We start from the raw sequence: 16,116 nt of genomic DNA on the forward strand, positions 1-16,116 counted from the left end.
TTCACATATATGGGGCTTCCAAATGGAGACATCTGTCTAAAGGCATAATTATGAACTATAGGTACATATATGTGGCATAAAGTGTAATATTCAATTAAATTAATTATCATTGCTGAATGTGGGTAGGGGCCATAACTCATGAGAGGTGACACTACTAGTGGGTCATAATGCCCCTCCTCCAGCAGTGGTAATAAATAGCTAATTACTTTACACTCCTCTCTATATATAGGTTATGCCATGAGATTATTTAAAGGCTGTTAAAAAAATATATATTTAACAGAAACCAGGATGGGAGAAGCTACATTTGTGCAGTACAATAAAATCATATTGAAGAGGTTTTGTGAACATCAGGAGAATTGTTTGCATATGTAACGTAATTGTAATATGAAATGTGTGAGGCAATAAATAATGTTTTCATCATGCCAAGTTCACTCTGCTATGATAATAGACTTAAATTTGACCTTTGCACCGTAGTAACAAATGGGTGTTTATTTGTACAGTTGCTCTAAATAACATGTAATTGGGCCATATTTATTTTTCACTTGTATGCCATATATATATATATATATACATATACATACATATACATATCTCAAGTGTGGAATCAAACTGAGAATTGAATGTACGTTATCTTTCTGCAGTCGAAATAGGTTTACATTAAAATGTCTATTAGCTCCAGTGACACTGACTCCTAGATATCTGAACCTCATTTAACCTATGCCATTGGTACTTTTCCCACTTTCATCTACTATATCACTAGTTGATGAAAGAGGTGTTTGTAGTTGTGACAGACCCTTCAACTCAATTTACCTTGATCTCACATTGTAACAATTGTAACACTGTAATCAGGATAGATTTTAAAACTGGGTGTCATCTGTTTAATTGCAGCCTTTTTCGATGAAGCGGTCAAGGATTTCAACAAAGTTTTGGAGATCAATCCAGGATTTCAGGATGCTGTTCAGAGTCTAAACCAAACAACTATTGATAAAGAAAAATGGTATAAGAGACATATTGAAAATTCCTCCTGATCGTTAAGGACATTTTTGATAACCTTTGGATTGTCATGGTGATGGTTGAAGCCAAAAACGAAGACATATTGATAAAGTAAATATGATTTGAATTATTTTGTTTGTTTGTATTGCAAAACACAGTGATTAAGAGAATAGAATGTCAGCTAGCCAATCATCAGGTTAAGGAAGTCTGAGTTTGAGACCAAATCAGATGAAGTTCATGATTGTAATATTTTATAATTTATATGGGGCACACTCTGAATGAAATTGTCTCTATGCACTTTAATAAAAGGGGCATTGATGTAAAGCTTAGTAGTATTAATTTTATTAAACATTAGAAGGATTAAAGACTATCTTTGCGAGGTTTTCGAATTCAAATCTGGGATCTGCAAAACTCTGATTGGGTGCGCAGTTCCCTTATTTATTATACCTGCTAATAGAGAGCCGGTCCAATTTCTTAAATTGACAACTAATTATTAATTTCCATTTAACTATTGAAACCTATTGTTTATCTAATTGGTTTTATTAAACCCATCCGAAGATACTTAATAACTGTTGATTTTCATTTCACTCCTCTATATTTTGGGAACACTTAAATTCAACAGGAAATAAGTTGCTGTTCCGGTTTTTGCTATTCCTATCTAGGGGAGAGTATCGCTTTATTATTTCCAAAAGTCTAAGAGGCGTCTATATGTCATATTAATGATCATAACATTAGCATAAACCAATAGCTTGTAATGTGCATATTGATGTCTGACTAATTGTATGCCTTAAATATTGCTGATTTTTTTCAAGCAAATGACCAAGAACCAGAGCCAAGCAAACTATAATTAGGGAAGAGTTTACCCTTGCCGTATACATTTAACTGTAAAATAGTTCTAAATTGCAGCTGTGGGTCATACAATAGGATCTCAATACCATCAGATTTTCTTGAACCAAACTCAACCAATTCAATATTCAAATCCTGCTGAATTGCTTCACCCTCCCAAATAATAGCAAATACCACCTCCCCACACTGAGGAACATACATGGAAAAGTAACAAAAAATCCCGGGAAAGGGATTTCTCTCTCATAAAATGAGGTACATCAAAAGACAGTTTTCAGAATAAAGCCTGGGGTTTTATTTGTGCAACAATGTCTCACAGAAAGGCTTTCCCAGATGTAAAATGAGAACAACATATATAAATGTGTGTGTGGGGGGGCTCTGTGTGTGTGGGGGGGGGGCTCTGTGTGTGGGGGGCTCTGTGGGGGGGCTCTGTGTGTGTGGGGCTCTGTGTGTGTTGGCTCTGTCTGTCTGTGTGTGTATGTGGCTCTGTCTGTCTGTGTGTGTAGCTCTGTCTATCTGTGTGTGTGTTGGCCTCTGTCTGTCTGTGTGTGTGTGGCTCTGTCTTTCTGTGTGTGTGTGGCTCTGCCTGTCTGTGTGTGTGTGGCTCTGTCTGTCTGTCTGTGTGGCTCTGTGTGTGTGTGTGTGGCTCTGTTTGGGCAGCTTATTTTTTGTAGATGGCTCTATGTGTGGGTGGCTCTGTGTGTGTAGGGGGCTCTGTGTGGGTGGCTCTCTGTATGTGGGTGGTTCTATGTGAATGACTGTGTGGGTGGCTCGCTATGTGTGTGTGGGTGGCTTTGTGTGTGTGTGGCTCTGTGTGGGTGCAAATGCAATAGGTCTCGCATTTGCGAGCGATTAAGCTATTGGCATTGTAAATGACAATGCCATTTATTTGTATGTTTTAAAAACCAAAACATAAATAAAAATGTCATGAGCAATGCCAATAGCTCTAACTTTAACAATGCTGAGACCATTGCATTGTAAATGCTTGTTTCTTGGGCTAAGATGCAGAGATATTAGTGCAGGCCGCACCCAAGGAAGGATGGTTTAATAGATTGTGACCAACCCGTATTGACAGCTCAAGTGATTAGTTATATTGGGTGCAGAGAGACCGTCGACCCGTCAGCGGTCAGAAACCCATTTGGTTTGATACTAAATGTTTTGAAGGGTGCAATCCCTTGGAGAGTTTCGCCCTTCTTGTAAATGAGTCATTAATATATGTTGGCACGATCTATTCTATATACGGTTTGCCCGCCCTTCTTCTGTGTGCTTTTAACTCCCGCCCACCCTTCTTCCGTGCCCTTTGCCCTCCCGCCCGCCCTTCTTCCGTGCGCTTTGCCCTCCCGCCCGCCCTTCTTCCGTGCGCTTTGCCCTCCCGCCCGCCCTTCCGTGCGATTTGCTCTCCTGCCCGCCCTTTGTCTGTGCCCTATGTCCTCCTGCCTGCCTTTCGTCCGAGCCCTATGCTGTCCCGCCCGCCCTTTGTCTGTGCCCTATGTCCTCCTACCTGCCTTTCGTCCGTGCCCTATGCTGTCCCGCCCGCCCTTTGTCTGTGCCCTATGCCCTCCTGCCTGCCCTTTGTCCGTGCGCTTTGCCGTCTTGCCAGCCCTTCGTATGTGCTCTTTGCCCTTCCGCCCGCCCTTCGCCTGTGCTCTTTGCCTTCCCGCCCGCCCTTCGTCTGTGCTCTTTGCCCTCCTGCCCGCCCTTCGCCCGTGCACTTTGCCCGCCCTTCGCTCGTGCACTTTGCCCTCCCGCCCGCCCTTCGCCCGTGCACTTTGCCCTCCCGCCCGCCCTTCGCCCGTGCACTTTGCCCTCCCGCCCGCCCTTCGCCCGTGCACTTTGACCTCCCGCCCGCCCTTCGCCCGTGCACTTTGCCTTCCCTCGTTGTGCTTGCTTTCCTGCCCCCTGTTCCCTCGTTGTGCTTGCTTTTCTGCCCCTGTTCCCTCGTTGTGCTTGCTTTTCTGCCCCGTTCCCTCATTGTGCTTGCTTTTCTGCCTCCGTTCCCTCATTGTGCTTGCTTTTCTGCCCCCTGTTCCCTCGTTGTGCTTGCTTTTTCTGCCCCCTGTTCCCTCGTTGTGCTTGCTTCCCTCGTTGTGATTGTTTTTTCTGGACTCTGTTCCCTCGTTGTGATCGTTTTTTCTGGACTCTGTTCCCTTGTTGTGCTTGCTTTTTCTGCCCTCTGTTCCCTTGTTGTGCTTGCTTTTTCTGCCCCCTGTTCCCTCGTTGTGCTTGCTTCCCTCGTTGTGATCGTTTTTTCCGGACTCTGTTCCCTCTTTGTGATCGTTTTTTCTGGACTCTGTTCCCTTGTTGTGCTTGCTTTTTCTGCCCTCTGTTCCCTTGTTGTGCTTGCTTTTTCTGCCCCCTGTTCCCTCGTTGTGCTTGCTTCCCTCGTTGTGATCGTTTTTTCCGGACTCTGTTCCCTCTTTGTGATCGCTTTTTCTGGACTCTGATCCCTGTGTGTGACTGTGTGTGTGTGACTGTGTGTGTGTGTGGCGCTGTGTGTGTGTGTGTGTGTGTGTGTGTGTGTGTGGAAGCAATAATGACACACTTAGAAGTAAGCACATGATACTATTAAATGCATAGAATAAAATTCAAGCAGATAATAATACTAAATACATCAGGTGATTATAACCACTGGAGACTTGAATATGCATACAGACATACTTACACGTCACAATGCCAATAATCAAAGAAAGCACATCACCAGCTGCAAAAACCGCATCTTAGCCCACTCCTGATTGGGAGATTCACAACCGGGGTCAAGAGACTCAGCAAACCGGGAACTCTGAACTAGACATGTCCACCTTCAGTCAGGTCAAAAAAAAATCCCACTCTCCAAGTCAACAAACCTCAGGTTTATAATATCAAAGCATTCGAAGTTTCCGAGAGGACCTCTTCTACGCCAGGGAAACTTACTGGAGTTGGCCACTCGCCAAGCAAGCATTCCACAGGCAAAAGAGTTCTCACATATTCTTCTGCGCTTCCACATGTTCCAGCCCCTTATCTTAGCAAAGCAAATCCTTAGCAAGGAGATCACAGCATGACTCCTTCACCATCAGTAAACCTATCTCTGAAGAAGAGACCAGGACTGCAGTACAGACCCTTAAAACCGTGAAAGCCCCAGGCTCAGATGGCTACTCAGCCAAATTCTGCAAGACTTCCAACAGTAAAGTCTTGGGTCCGCTTCACATGGTTTTCCACCAAAATGCCTCTTTGGGTGCATCATTGGCTCGGCAACTGAAGCCACAATCTTGGAAATCCCAAAAGAAGGGAAAGACCCTCTAAATGTTAAAAACTACAGGCTGATTTCACTCATTAAAATCGACTGTAACATTTACTCTAAAATCGTAGCCTGTAGATTGGAATTGGTTATTCAAAACCTGATAGCTAACTCGCAATCGGGCTTCCTCAAAGGTATGCTAGCCGCTGACATCTAGTATACTGTTTAGAAGTGTGGTATCATGTATGGGTACAGGGCGCCACTAGGTAGATTCACATCGCACGTTTACCAACCTCGACAGAGCAAAGCCACAGCTTCTTTAAACAATTAAATTAACTCTCCAGCACACGTCAAATCAAAACAAAGGACTCCCAGTTCTCACAGCGGCAAACAGAAATTATTATGTTATACAGTGAAATGAACATAAATGCGTTGTGTTCTCTTTTTTCAAGATTTATTCATGTGGACTTCTTAATCAGCTTTCAACAGCCAACACGCATTTGGGGTGTTATCCCGCAACTTCCTCAAGGCTGTAAAGATACAAGCATACAGAACCTACGTATCCATTACATACTTGGTGTGAAATTCCAGAAAAACAAAATAAACACATCACATGTGTCAATCACGACACACAGGGTTATACACAATGGTTAACATTCTAAATTTACCAGCAGCGAAAAAGCACCAAACTCACATCAAGAAACATTACAAGATTACCTCCAAAATAAAGATGGTGACTATAACTCAAAACACGATGGAGAGAGCAAAGATACAAAATTAATGAAGGAGAATTACTGCCTCTCATGAAAAACCAGTGCGACCTTATCCACCGATTATGAGGTGCGTGAAATATGAGGCCCTTCTTATCGTGATCACTCCATTTTAAAATTCTACCATGCTGACCGATGATATCGCATTCCAAATCAAAATACAAATCACCCAAACCAATGTGAAAACTTCTTGTGAAGAGAAACGGGGAGGTGAAAGACCCCGTGCATCTGACATGCAAGTAATGTAACCTATATAAATACCTATGTAGTTCACGTTGTTATTCCTCTGAAAGTAGAATAGACAGAAAACCCCTATAAATCCAACGGAAACCTACTACGGTATCAAGTCATTATGTCAGACTCATCCTATAATAATCTGCACCTACTTGTTTTGTGGTGATACCTCCGGACCACAAAGGGTTTCTGTGTTCAATTACTCTTTCCAATGCAAAACCGTAACAGTTTCTCCGTATCCGTCTATTTAATATTCCAGGTTTCCTGTAAAGATCAAATTTATCTCATGACTATTATATCCTCAACAGTGCAGAGACACCTAATCTACATTAAAAGCATAAGTTCTCATCATCTATCCTCATGGAGTTGTACCTCCTCCAAGTATCTATGTGAATACACCTACATAATTACATAGCTCCAAATACCCAAATTCAATCTGTAATTAAACTCTGGTTCCTAATATGTCCTGTATTCATAAAGCTATTGCTCTTACATTCTGGCTTTTCATTCGTTTCGTGAAATGACATGCAATACTTAAATTGAGGTGACCATATGTCTCTTAATCTAACTTCAGCAAATCCATTTAACCAAAAAGTTAATCTTCCTTTCGTCTATCTGTGCAAAGTAAAAAATGCAACCTGGCGCTTAATTTCCTATTTTTACATGTTACCCGATCAGTACAGCGTGTAACGCAGCGCTCTTACCTCCATATCTAAACTCCTAGCCGATCATTAGTTCCTCCTTGATGCACGAGTACGGCAATCAACACCAAGTGAGCGTGACGGCTTCCTATATCCGCAGATAACCGGATGCAGTCTAGGTACTGAAACCGACCGGCGGAACAGCTTCTAGCAGTGCGCATAGAGACAGGACTCGTATGTCCTTACTTCGCCGCCATATTGTATAACATGAACAATGTTACCGGATCGGCAATAATTCTATTTGTTAAATACCAATGGATCTAAATGCCCCGTTTTAATCCGGTATTTCGAAAAAGCCTAATCAGGTTAAAATAATCCAAAATTATTTGCGTGATAAATAGTGTACTTAAAACATAATGCAGTCACATACACTTTTAGTCAACAAGTAAGTCTCTTCTGTTTCTTGTAAGACATCAATTACCGATGAAAAAAATGTTCGTGTATACGTATTGATACCCATCTCCATCTCTCCATCTTTTGAGGTTATTACATATTCCATAACTTTAAATCATTTATATTTTCAAAACGTCATTACCAACATAAGTAATTGTACAAAATGTAAGCCAAAAAAGAAATAAGAAGAAAACGGAAAAAGAAAACATCGCAATGTTGCAATCATCTATATATTGGTTGTTATCTCACAGTTTGTTACTTTGAACATATATATATAATTCACAGTAAATTTCAGACACACTGACTCACTAGTAGCCACCAGCGAGTATTCGACGGACATATAGACAGTCCCTGGGACCCTAATGTCGTTTGAAAATATCCAAAATTGGGTGTCCATTATAGTCTATTTCATACTCATGTATAGAAAATAGACGGTCGATATCAGGCACATTGACTCACTAGTAGTCACCAGTGAGTATTCGACGGACATACCATGAGTCACTGAGACCCTAATGTAATCTTACTACCCAAGAAATAGTGTAATTCTATAGTGCTGTTACGTTTAAGGTTACCATGCACATATTGTCATCCCACTGAAATCCCAACATACTGTCATCCCAGTTGAAATCCGACAGCATACTGTCGGATTTCAACTGGGATGACAATATGTGCATGGTAACCTTAGACGTAACAGCACTATACACAAGTATAAAGAGAGAAGCAGGATTGAAGGCGATCGGGAAAAGGATTAATAATAGATCTGCAAGTGCTTGGAGCCATACAGAAATGCTAGTAGAAATGGTGGAGTTGATACTAGATAACAACGTTTTTCTGTTTCAAGACAAGTGGTATAGACAGACACAAGGAGTGGCAATAGGCTCCAGGTTTTCTCCCTCGTATGCCAACCTGTTCATGGGTTGGCTAGAGGAGATGAGAATCTGGAGCCCTAAGGGCTCTAAATGGAATGACTCCATATTATACTGGGGAGGTACATAGACGATTGTTTTATGATTTGGACAGGCACACAGACTAAACTAACAGAGTTTATTGAACATCTTAACACAAAGGAATATAACATCCACTTCACGACAGAACAGAGTAAGACTAAGATTCCGTTTCTGTATGTAGAATTTTATGTACAGAATGACAAGATACAAAGTAGGTTATATAGAAAACAAACATCTTGTAACTCACTTCTGCATGCATCCAGTGCACACCCACCACATCAGATACGATTGACCCCATATGGAGAGTTGGTAAGGGTCAGACGGAACTGCAGTAATGATATAGACTTTGATGAATGTGAAAAGGGAGTCCTCACGAGGTTTAAAAATAGGGGTTATGACGGACAGACACTGAAAAAAGCCAAGCAAAGAGTAGATAGATTATAACGAGATGAAACACTGAGGGACAAGAAACCTCAAACAAGGAAGGGAGACGTGATAAGAATGGTAACAGGATATGACAATTGATCGGGGGTTTTGAGGCGAAGCATGAATAAAACACTGGCACTTGCTACGAGGAGATAGATCCCCCAATGATCATATCACTGACAAACCGAACATCACCTACAGACGTAGACTTTCACTGAGTAATATTCTTAGTCCCAGCTGTCCTACACGACACTCGAATGTTAACTGGAGGAGTCAATTGAGCAAGGGTTTTTATGGCTGTGGCCATTGTACAGCGTGCAAGTGGGCCTATGCCAAGAAGAAAAGATATGAGATTAGGACAAACATTAACTGCATGACAAAGTTTGTTATATATGCTATTGACTGTAGATGTAAGAAGAGATACATCGGTAGCACCATTAGGACACTGAGAGAGAGGATTGGGGAACATATACGGGCGGTCAAACAAGGAGATATGAGATACCCTTTGGCTGCACACATGTCCATATGCCCTGCACAGCTGACGAACAAACACTTTGAGTTTTACGGGATAGACCATATACCAGACCCTCCAGGATTTCGCGATTTCGCGATTTGCAAAAAAATCGCGAAATCGGCCATTTTGTAAAAATTGCGTGATTTTTACAAAATGGCCTGCGAAATTTGAAAAATGTGATCCATGACGGGATTTATATCTGCGTTCTCGATGTTACAGATATTTTAAATGTGGGGAAACGATTCGATCGTATTCCGATGGTCTTCCTTCTATAATAGATACTGTTTCCTTAGTAGTATATCGCCCTCAAGTGGTTATTTATAGAATTATGCTGCAGATTATTCTAAAAGGAGTTTAAAAAGTGCTCCGAGCTGGAAACGAAGAAAACTGACAAACTTTTGAACGTGGTACTCGGGTTCCCTCCCACCTGATGTCCATTACTTGCATGCCCCAGCAATTAAAAAACGTTGCTGCTTGAGAGCGGATACAATCTTATAGTCCCAGTATGGCATAGAGATCAATAGCCCTGTCTGCCACTCGCTTCAGCACAAACTGCTCATCAATAATCTTCTTCCCATGCTTCATAAGCATCATCTCCACAGCTCCTCCGAACTGCTCGATCGCCTGGACAGTCAATTCTCCGCTCTTCTCCAGCTCAGGATGCACTGTGCCCTTTAGGCTCAAGCCTGTGCCAAATCCTGCTTTTCTCTTGACCCGCATGCTTTCATTCATAAGGAATCCTGCGTTCCCCAGCGGATTTTTTAATGCTTTCTGCAGCCCCTTCAGCTGGTTCCCTTCACTCTGGAAACCGTTCAGGGCCACAAACAGTCTGCGGTGTGTGACCTTTCATTCTCTCTGACTAGACCAGCATGAAGTGCTCAGCGTGTTAAATCATCGCCTTATTTTCCACACGCATGGAATGATTTCCTCGTCTCATGGGACACTGATTCAGAGGACATTTGATGATCATTGTGTGGATTGAATCACTAACCAGGGCATTCATGAGGTGAGCAGTTCCCTCAACAGGCCAAAAATGTGAATTGCTCACTCTGGCTGTAGGGTGGAAGCTTCAGACATGGTGAAAATATGGATCTAGCAACTAAAGAGCAGTAGTCTTTTAGACTTTGTGTGATGAGCAACAACTTGCTGGCAGTGTAGAACAGTGCTGTTTTTGGTTCTTGGGCTCTAAAGAGCCACATTTCACTGAGAAGAAAGACTGGTGGGGTGGCTCAAGTGACCCCTGCTCATCAACCTGTCCATATGTGGAGAAGTGTGGCTCAATGGTTAGAGCGGCAGACCCTGATGCAGAGGTCTGGTCCGGGACCAGGGTTCAATTCCTGCCTTGGCTGTCTCGGCGGATCTTGGGCTCATAAATCCTCGGACCTGATTTCTCGCCTCGGTGCCTACTCTAAGCATGGGTCCCACGCTGCAACTCTGGGCAATAGCTTGCTTAGTCTCCACAACTGCCCCCTACAGCGCTAGGGATGCCTGGTTGCACCCTGGGGATGCCCAGGAGTGGACATTTCACGGGGAAAAGCCAGGAAGGGTTCCCTAGCGGTATGAGTACAGCGCCAGGACACTCAGGAGTATCAGTGCGCTTTACAAATACGGCTACATTTACATTTACATATGTCTTTCTAGAGCATGGTACAGATGTGCTTTAGTACAAGCAAGCAACATACAAGGGTTGGCGCCAGGTCAGCGCAGGAACTGACATTTACAGTAATCTGGTTCTATTAATGGGCAAACAAGCTTTACTTTAAGGCACTTGTTTAGGTGCTCAGCCTACTGGGAATAAGAACTAATGCAATGGAAAAGCGTGCCTCTAGGTGGGTTAACAACACGATTTCTAAACTCAAAAGCTAGTTCCAGATGTGAGAAGACTTACTCTCAGGTAGTCTAAGAAATCTACAAAGACAGAAAGGTATGTTTTTTAACTACAAAAATGAGATATTCATCGTATCGCACAAAATCAGTAGAGGTGTATGCAGGAATCAACCGTTGAAGCGGTGAGAAAGGGCTATAATGTCATGGCTGAGACATACCCTCAGCGTTCTGGGAGGAGGTGGATGGAATAGACTGTTAAATGCCACTGCCATTGTGTTTACCTAACTGTTGTGCTAGGACTTGATGGCCTTCTAATAAATATCTCCAATTGAAAAGTAGAGAGTTATGATTGGCCATGTGATCTTCATTTCCCTTGGGCCATATCGCTCCTGTGGAAGTCAGAGTCCTGCAAGTTCTTCGATTGGCTGCCAGCAACCTGCAAAAAATGTTGCTTCCAGCCATTACAGGACTCATTGACTTAGCATATCAAACAAATACTCTCAGACACTTTAAACATGCCTATTTCAAAGTGTAATACTCTGCTAAAACAGTTTCCATTGATTTAAGATTGAAAAAGAATGATTAAGAGTAAAGTAAAGTGCCGCAATAATGCCGCTAAATTTAAATTTTTGTGCCGCTAAATTTCAATTTGTGTGCCGCTAAATTTGCAAATCTATGCCGCAATATCCTGGGGGGTCTGCATATACCTAGACATCCAAAAGGAGGTAATAGAGAGTTTGCTTTACGTAGAAAAGAGGGATTTTGGATACTTAGACTACGGAGTACTGAGGGTGATCTTAACATCGACCAAGAATTACACTATTTCTTGGGTAGTTAGATTACATAAGGGTCTCAGTGACTATTGGTATGTCCGTTGAATACTCGCTGGTGGCTACTAGTGAGTCAATGTACCTGATATCGACCGTCTATTTTCTATACATGAGTATGGAATAGACGATAATTGACACCCAATTTTGGATATTTTCAAATGGAATTAAGGTCCCAGGGACTGTCTATATGTCCGTCTAATACTCGCTGGTGGCTACTAGTGAGTCAGAGTGTCTGAAATTTACTGTGAATTATGAATATATGATCAAAGTAACAAACTGTGAGATGACAACCAATATATAGATGATTGCAACATTGCGATGTTTTCTTTTTCCGTTTTCTTTTTATTTCTGTTTTGGCTTACATTTTGTACAATTACTTATGTTGGTAATGACGTTTTGAAAATATAAATGATTTAAAGTTATGGAATATGTAATAACCTCAAAAGATGGAGAGATGGAGATGGGTATCAATACGTATACACGAAAGGTTTTTTCATCGGTTCTTGATGTCTTACTTGTATAGTAAAGTTGACTACAAGTGTATGTGACTGCATTATGTTTTAAGTACACTATTTATCACGCAAATAATTTTGGAATATTTTAACCTGATTAGGCTTTTTCGAAATACCGATTAAAACGGGGCATTTAGATCCATTGGTATTCAACAAATAGAATTATTGCCGATCCGGTAACATTGTTCATGTTATACAATATGGCGGCGAAGTAAGGACATACGAATCCTGTCTCTATGCGCACTGCTAGAAGCTGTTCCGCCGGTCGGTTTCAGTACCTAGACTGCATCCGGTTACCTGCGGATAAAGGAAGCTGTCACGCTCACTTGGTGTTGATTGCCGTACTCGTGCATCAAGGAGGAACTAATGATGGGCTAGGAGTTTAGATATGGAGGTAAGAGCGCTGCGTTACACGCTGTGCTGATCGGGATACATGTAAAAATAGGAAATTAAGCGCCAGGGTGCATTTTTTTACTTTGCACAGATAGACGAAAGGAAGTTTAACTTTTTAGTTAAATGGATTTGCTGAAGTTAGATTAAGAGACATATGGTCACCTCAATTTAAGTATTGCATGTCATTTTACGAAACGAATGAAAAGCCAGAATGTAAGAGCAATAGCGTTATGAATACAGTACATATTAGGAACCAGAGTTTAATTACAGATTGAATTTGGGTATTTGGAGCTATGTAATTATGTAGGTGTATTCATATGGATATTTGGAGGAGGTACAACTCCTTGAGGATAGATGATGAGAACGTATGCTTTTAATGTAGATTAGGTGTCTCTGCACTGTTGAGGATATATTAGTCATGAGATATATATATATATGATCTTTACAGGAAACCTGGAATATTAAATAGACGGATACAGAGAAACTGTTTCGGTTTTGCATTGGAAACAGTCATCGTACACAGAAACCCTTTGTGGTCCGGAAGTATCACCACAAAACAAGTAGGTGCAGATTATTTTAGGATGAGTCTGACATGATGACTTGATACCATAGTAGGTTTCCGTTGGATTTATAGGGGTTTTCTGTCTATTCTACTTTCAGAGGAATAACAACGTGAACTACATAGGTATTTATATAGGTTACATTACTTGCATGTCAGATGCACGGGGTCTTTCACCTCCCCGTTTCTCTTCACAGGAGGTTTTCACATTTGTTTGGGTGATTTGTATTTTGATTTGGAATGCGATATCTCCGGTCAGCATGGTAGAATTTTAAAATGGAGTGATCATAATTAGAAAGGCCTCATATTTCATGCACCTCATAATGGGTGGATAAGGTCGCGCTGGTTTTTCATGAGAGGCCGTAATTCTCCTTCATTAATTTTGTATCTTTGCTCTCTCCATCGTGTTTTGGGTTATAGTCACCCTCTTTATTTTGTAGGTAATCTTGTAATGTTTCTTGATGTGAGTTTGGTGCTTTTTCGCTGCTGGTAAATTTCGAATGTTAACCATTGTGTATAACCCTGTGTGTCGTGATTGACACGTGATGTGTTTATTTCGTTTTTTTGGAATTTCACACCGAGTATGCAATCGATACATAGGTTCTGTATGCTTGTATCTTTACAGCCTTGAGGAAGTTGCGGGATAACACGCCAAATGCAACGAAACACGTGTTGGCTGTTGAAAGCTGATTAAGAAGTCCACATGAATAAATCTTGAAAAAAGAGAACACAATGCATTTATGTTCATTTTACTGTATAACATAATAATTTCTGTTTGCTGCTGTGAGAACTGGGAGACCTTTGCTTTGATTTGACGTGTGCTGGGGAGTTAATTTAATAGCCGCTGACATCAGAACATTCGGCCATGTCCTAGAGAAGGCCAAAGCATCCAACTCACCAAAAATGGCCCTCACACTAGACGCAGATAAGGCTTTTGAAACAGTCTCCTGGCCTTTCCTGCAAGCCAACCTCTATAAATACCATCTTGGAGATTAATTCATCTACATGATTATGGGCATTTAAGCAGACCCAAAAGCAAGAGCCAGAGTCAATGGCCATCTATTCCAACCCTTTAATCGTACTCAAGGGACTCGCCAAGTCTGCCCCCTATCACCCTTACTCTTTCTGATGGTCATCAAATCCTTAATCTCTGTGCTCAGAGATAATCCAGGTATTTTGGGCATCAATTTACCATCTGGAAGGTAAGTTGTGGCAGCGTATGTGAACGATGTACTCTTATTCACCGAAGATGCCCCACGTGCTAACAGAATTATCATGCAAGACATAGAGAGATACTCATTAGTTGCAGGAAACTCTCTAAACAAAGATCAAACCAAAGTTTTTCCCTAAGCATCCACTGTACATCTACTGCAATTGGCAACCTCAGCATACAACGGCAACCTAAGGCTATCAAGAACCTAGGTGTAAGCTTTGACTTAGATCTGAAACATTCTGTTGATATCCATGAGCAGAATACATTTGCCAAAATTGAAGAGCTCCTTAACACCTGGTCCCTAAAGAAAGGACATCACTTGGTGGAGACCTGTGGGTCCACTATCAAGATAAGGAACGCCCCACTCATTAATTTTAACTCATTAATTTTTATTCAAGTATGCTCCTTGTGACCCTCTCACCATCCTTCTTTAAATCAATTGATAACTGATACAGACAATCTCAGGGTAAGCAATAGAAATTGACTTATGAACGACAGCCCTGGGCATCCAAGCTAACCTCCTCTCCTCAGAAATTACTGGGACCACATCAGTACTAGAGGATCTCCTCATCTCATTGGAGACCAAGACAATACTTGCAGATTAGAAAAAGACATCCCCAAGCCCCTTTGACAAATGGTGGATTATACTGTGCTGGATTAGGGGGGCCGACAACATACTACACATAAAAATACACACCTTCGCCAGACCCAGACGACTTTGGGCAAATACTTACAAGAAAACTTCCTACCCTGAGTTCTTCTGTTTGGTCGCACACACAGGGATGCTGATACCTCTGATGTAAATGTGAGGCCAAACCAGTGTAGTGTCCCTCCCCCGTACCCCTATGCTTGTCTTTCTCTCTTCTATTTTCATACTTGCTTTTCCTGCTCCTCTCTTTCCTTATGAGCCAACCAGTTTGCCAGGTTTCTTAGTATACTAACGCAGCACCTCTTTTATTCACCCTGAGCGCAGGCCTTGCTGTATATTATGTCTTCCACCTTCGTTGCTTATGATTTCCACTCAACGCTGTTTCTCCCCCCAGAAGTACTGTAATAGGAGTGTATGTTATATGTTTTTTATTTACTTTGTCCTTTTATTTGAAAATAAAAATTAATTGAACAAAAAGAAAAGAAGAAAATATTAATGGATTGTTGTCTCAAGCAACATGATCTGCATGTTTAACCGATGCTTACCTTCAGTTCGAAATACAGAAGGATAGAAGTGTAAAATATACTCAGCTGGTATTTTTTAAAGAAAATATTTTGGCACACTTTAAAAAAGCTACTTCAAAAATAAACGCTACATCAAAAATGAAAAATTAGACCTGACAAGTTCTATAGTATGCATTGATATTTTGTGATAATACAGTAATAAAAAATGTGTTTCTTACTTTGCTCGTGTTGTTTTTAAATGATAGAAGGCATTTTTTGGGCATTGGAACAGTTTAATTCCATTTAGTAGCCTTCAGTACCACTGCTAGCTAGACTCTGGTTGAAATGAAATGTGAGCACCACTTTGGAGAGGAGGACTATCCATCGCGTTTATTACAGTTTCATGCAAACTTAATAATCGGGCAATGTGCGCTTTCACAAATTACTGTTGTACACGCAACACACCATTTCCACTTCCCAATCTGCTTAGACACATCAAACACCCAACTACATGTGTGACACTGGAAAGCGACTGATAGCAGAGAATGTTCACTGAATTCAGCCACTCACTACTGTTTCAAAGTAATAAAACCCT

At 41.4% G+C, this 16,116-nt stretch overlaps 1 protein-coding gene and 1 long non-coding RNA gene across 3 annotated transcripts in view; both read left to right on the forward strand.

The window, feature by feature from the left end:
- The window catches only part of TTC32 (tetratricopeptide repeat domain 32), a 46,609-nt gene extending 45,292 nt beyond the window's left edge, over positions 1-1,317 (forward strand). The window contains exon 3 of one of the 2 annotated variants that reach the window (XM_078647746.1): positions 889-1,163. In XM_078647746.1, the coding sequence (XP_078503872.1) occupies positions 889-1,028 (140 nt within the window). In that variant the 3' untranslated portion in view covers positions 1,029-1,163. Of the gene's footprint in view, positions 1-888 lie in introns of both variants that reach the window. The other variant, XM_078647745.1, reaches the window with a different exon arrangement.
- Positions 1,318-12,505: 11,188 nt separating this feature from the next.
- LOC144762522 (uncharacterized) lies at positions 12,506-15,709 on the forward strand. Its single transcript, XR_013596104.1, has 3 exons — positions 12,506-12,598; positions 13,046-13,157; positions 13,782-15,709. It is a non-coding gene; the product is annotated as an uncharacterized LOC144762522 (long non-coding RNA).
- The last annotated feature ends 407 nt before the right edge of the window (positions 15,710-16,116 follow it).

This window comes from Lissotriton helveticus, chromosome 6 (assembly GCF_964261635.1).
Source record: "Lissotriton helveticus chromosome 6, aLisHel1.1, whole genome shotgun sequence".
NCBI classification, from domain to species: Eukaryota; Metazoa; Chordata; class Amphibia; order Caudata; family Salamandridae; genus Lissotriton; species Lissotriton helveticus.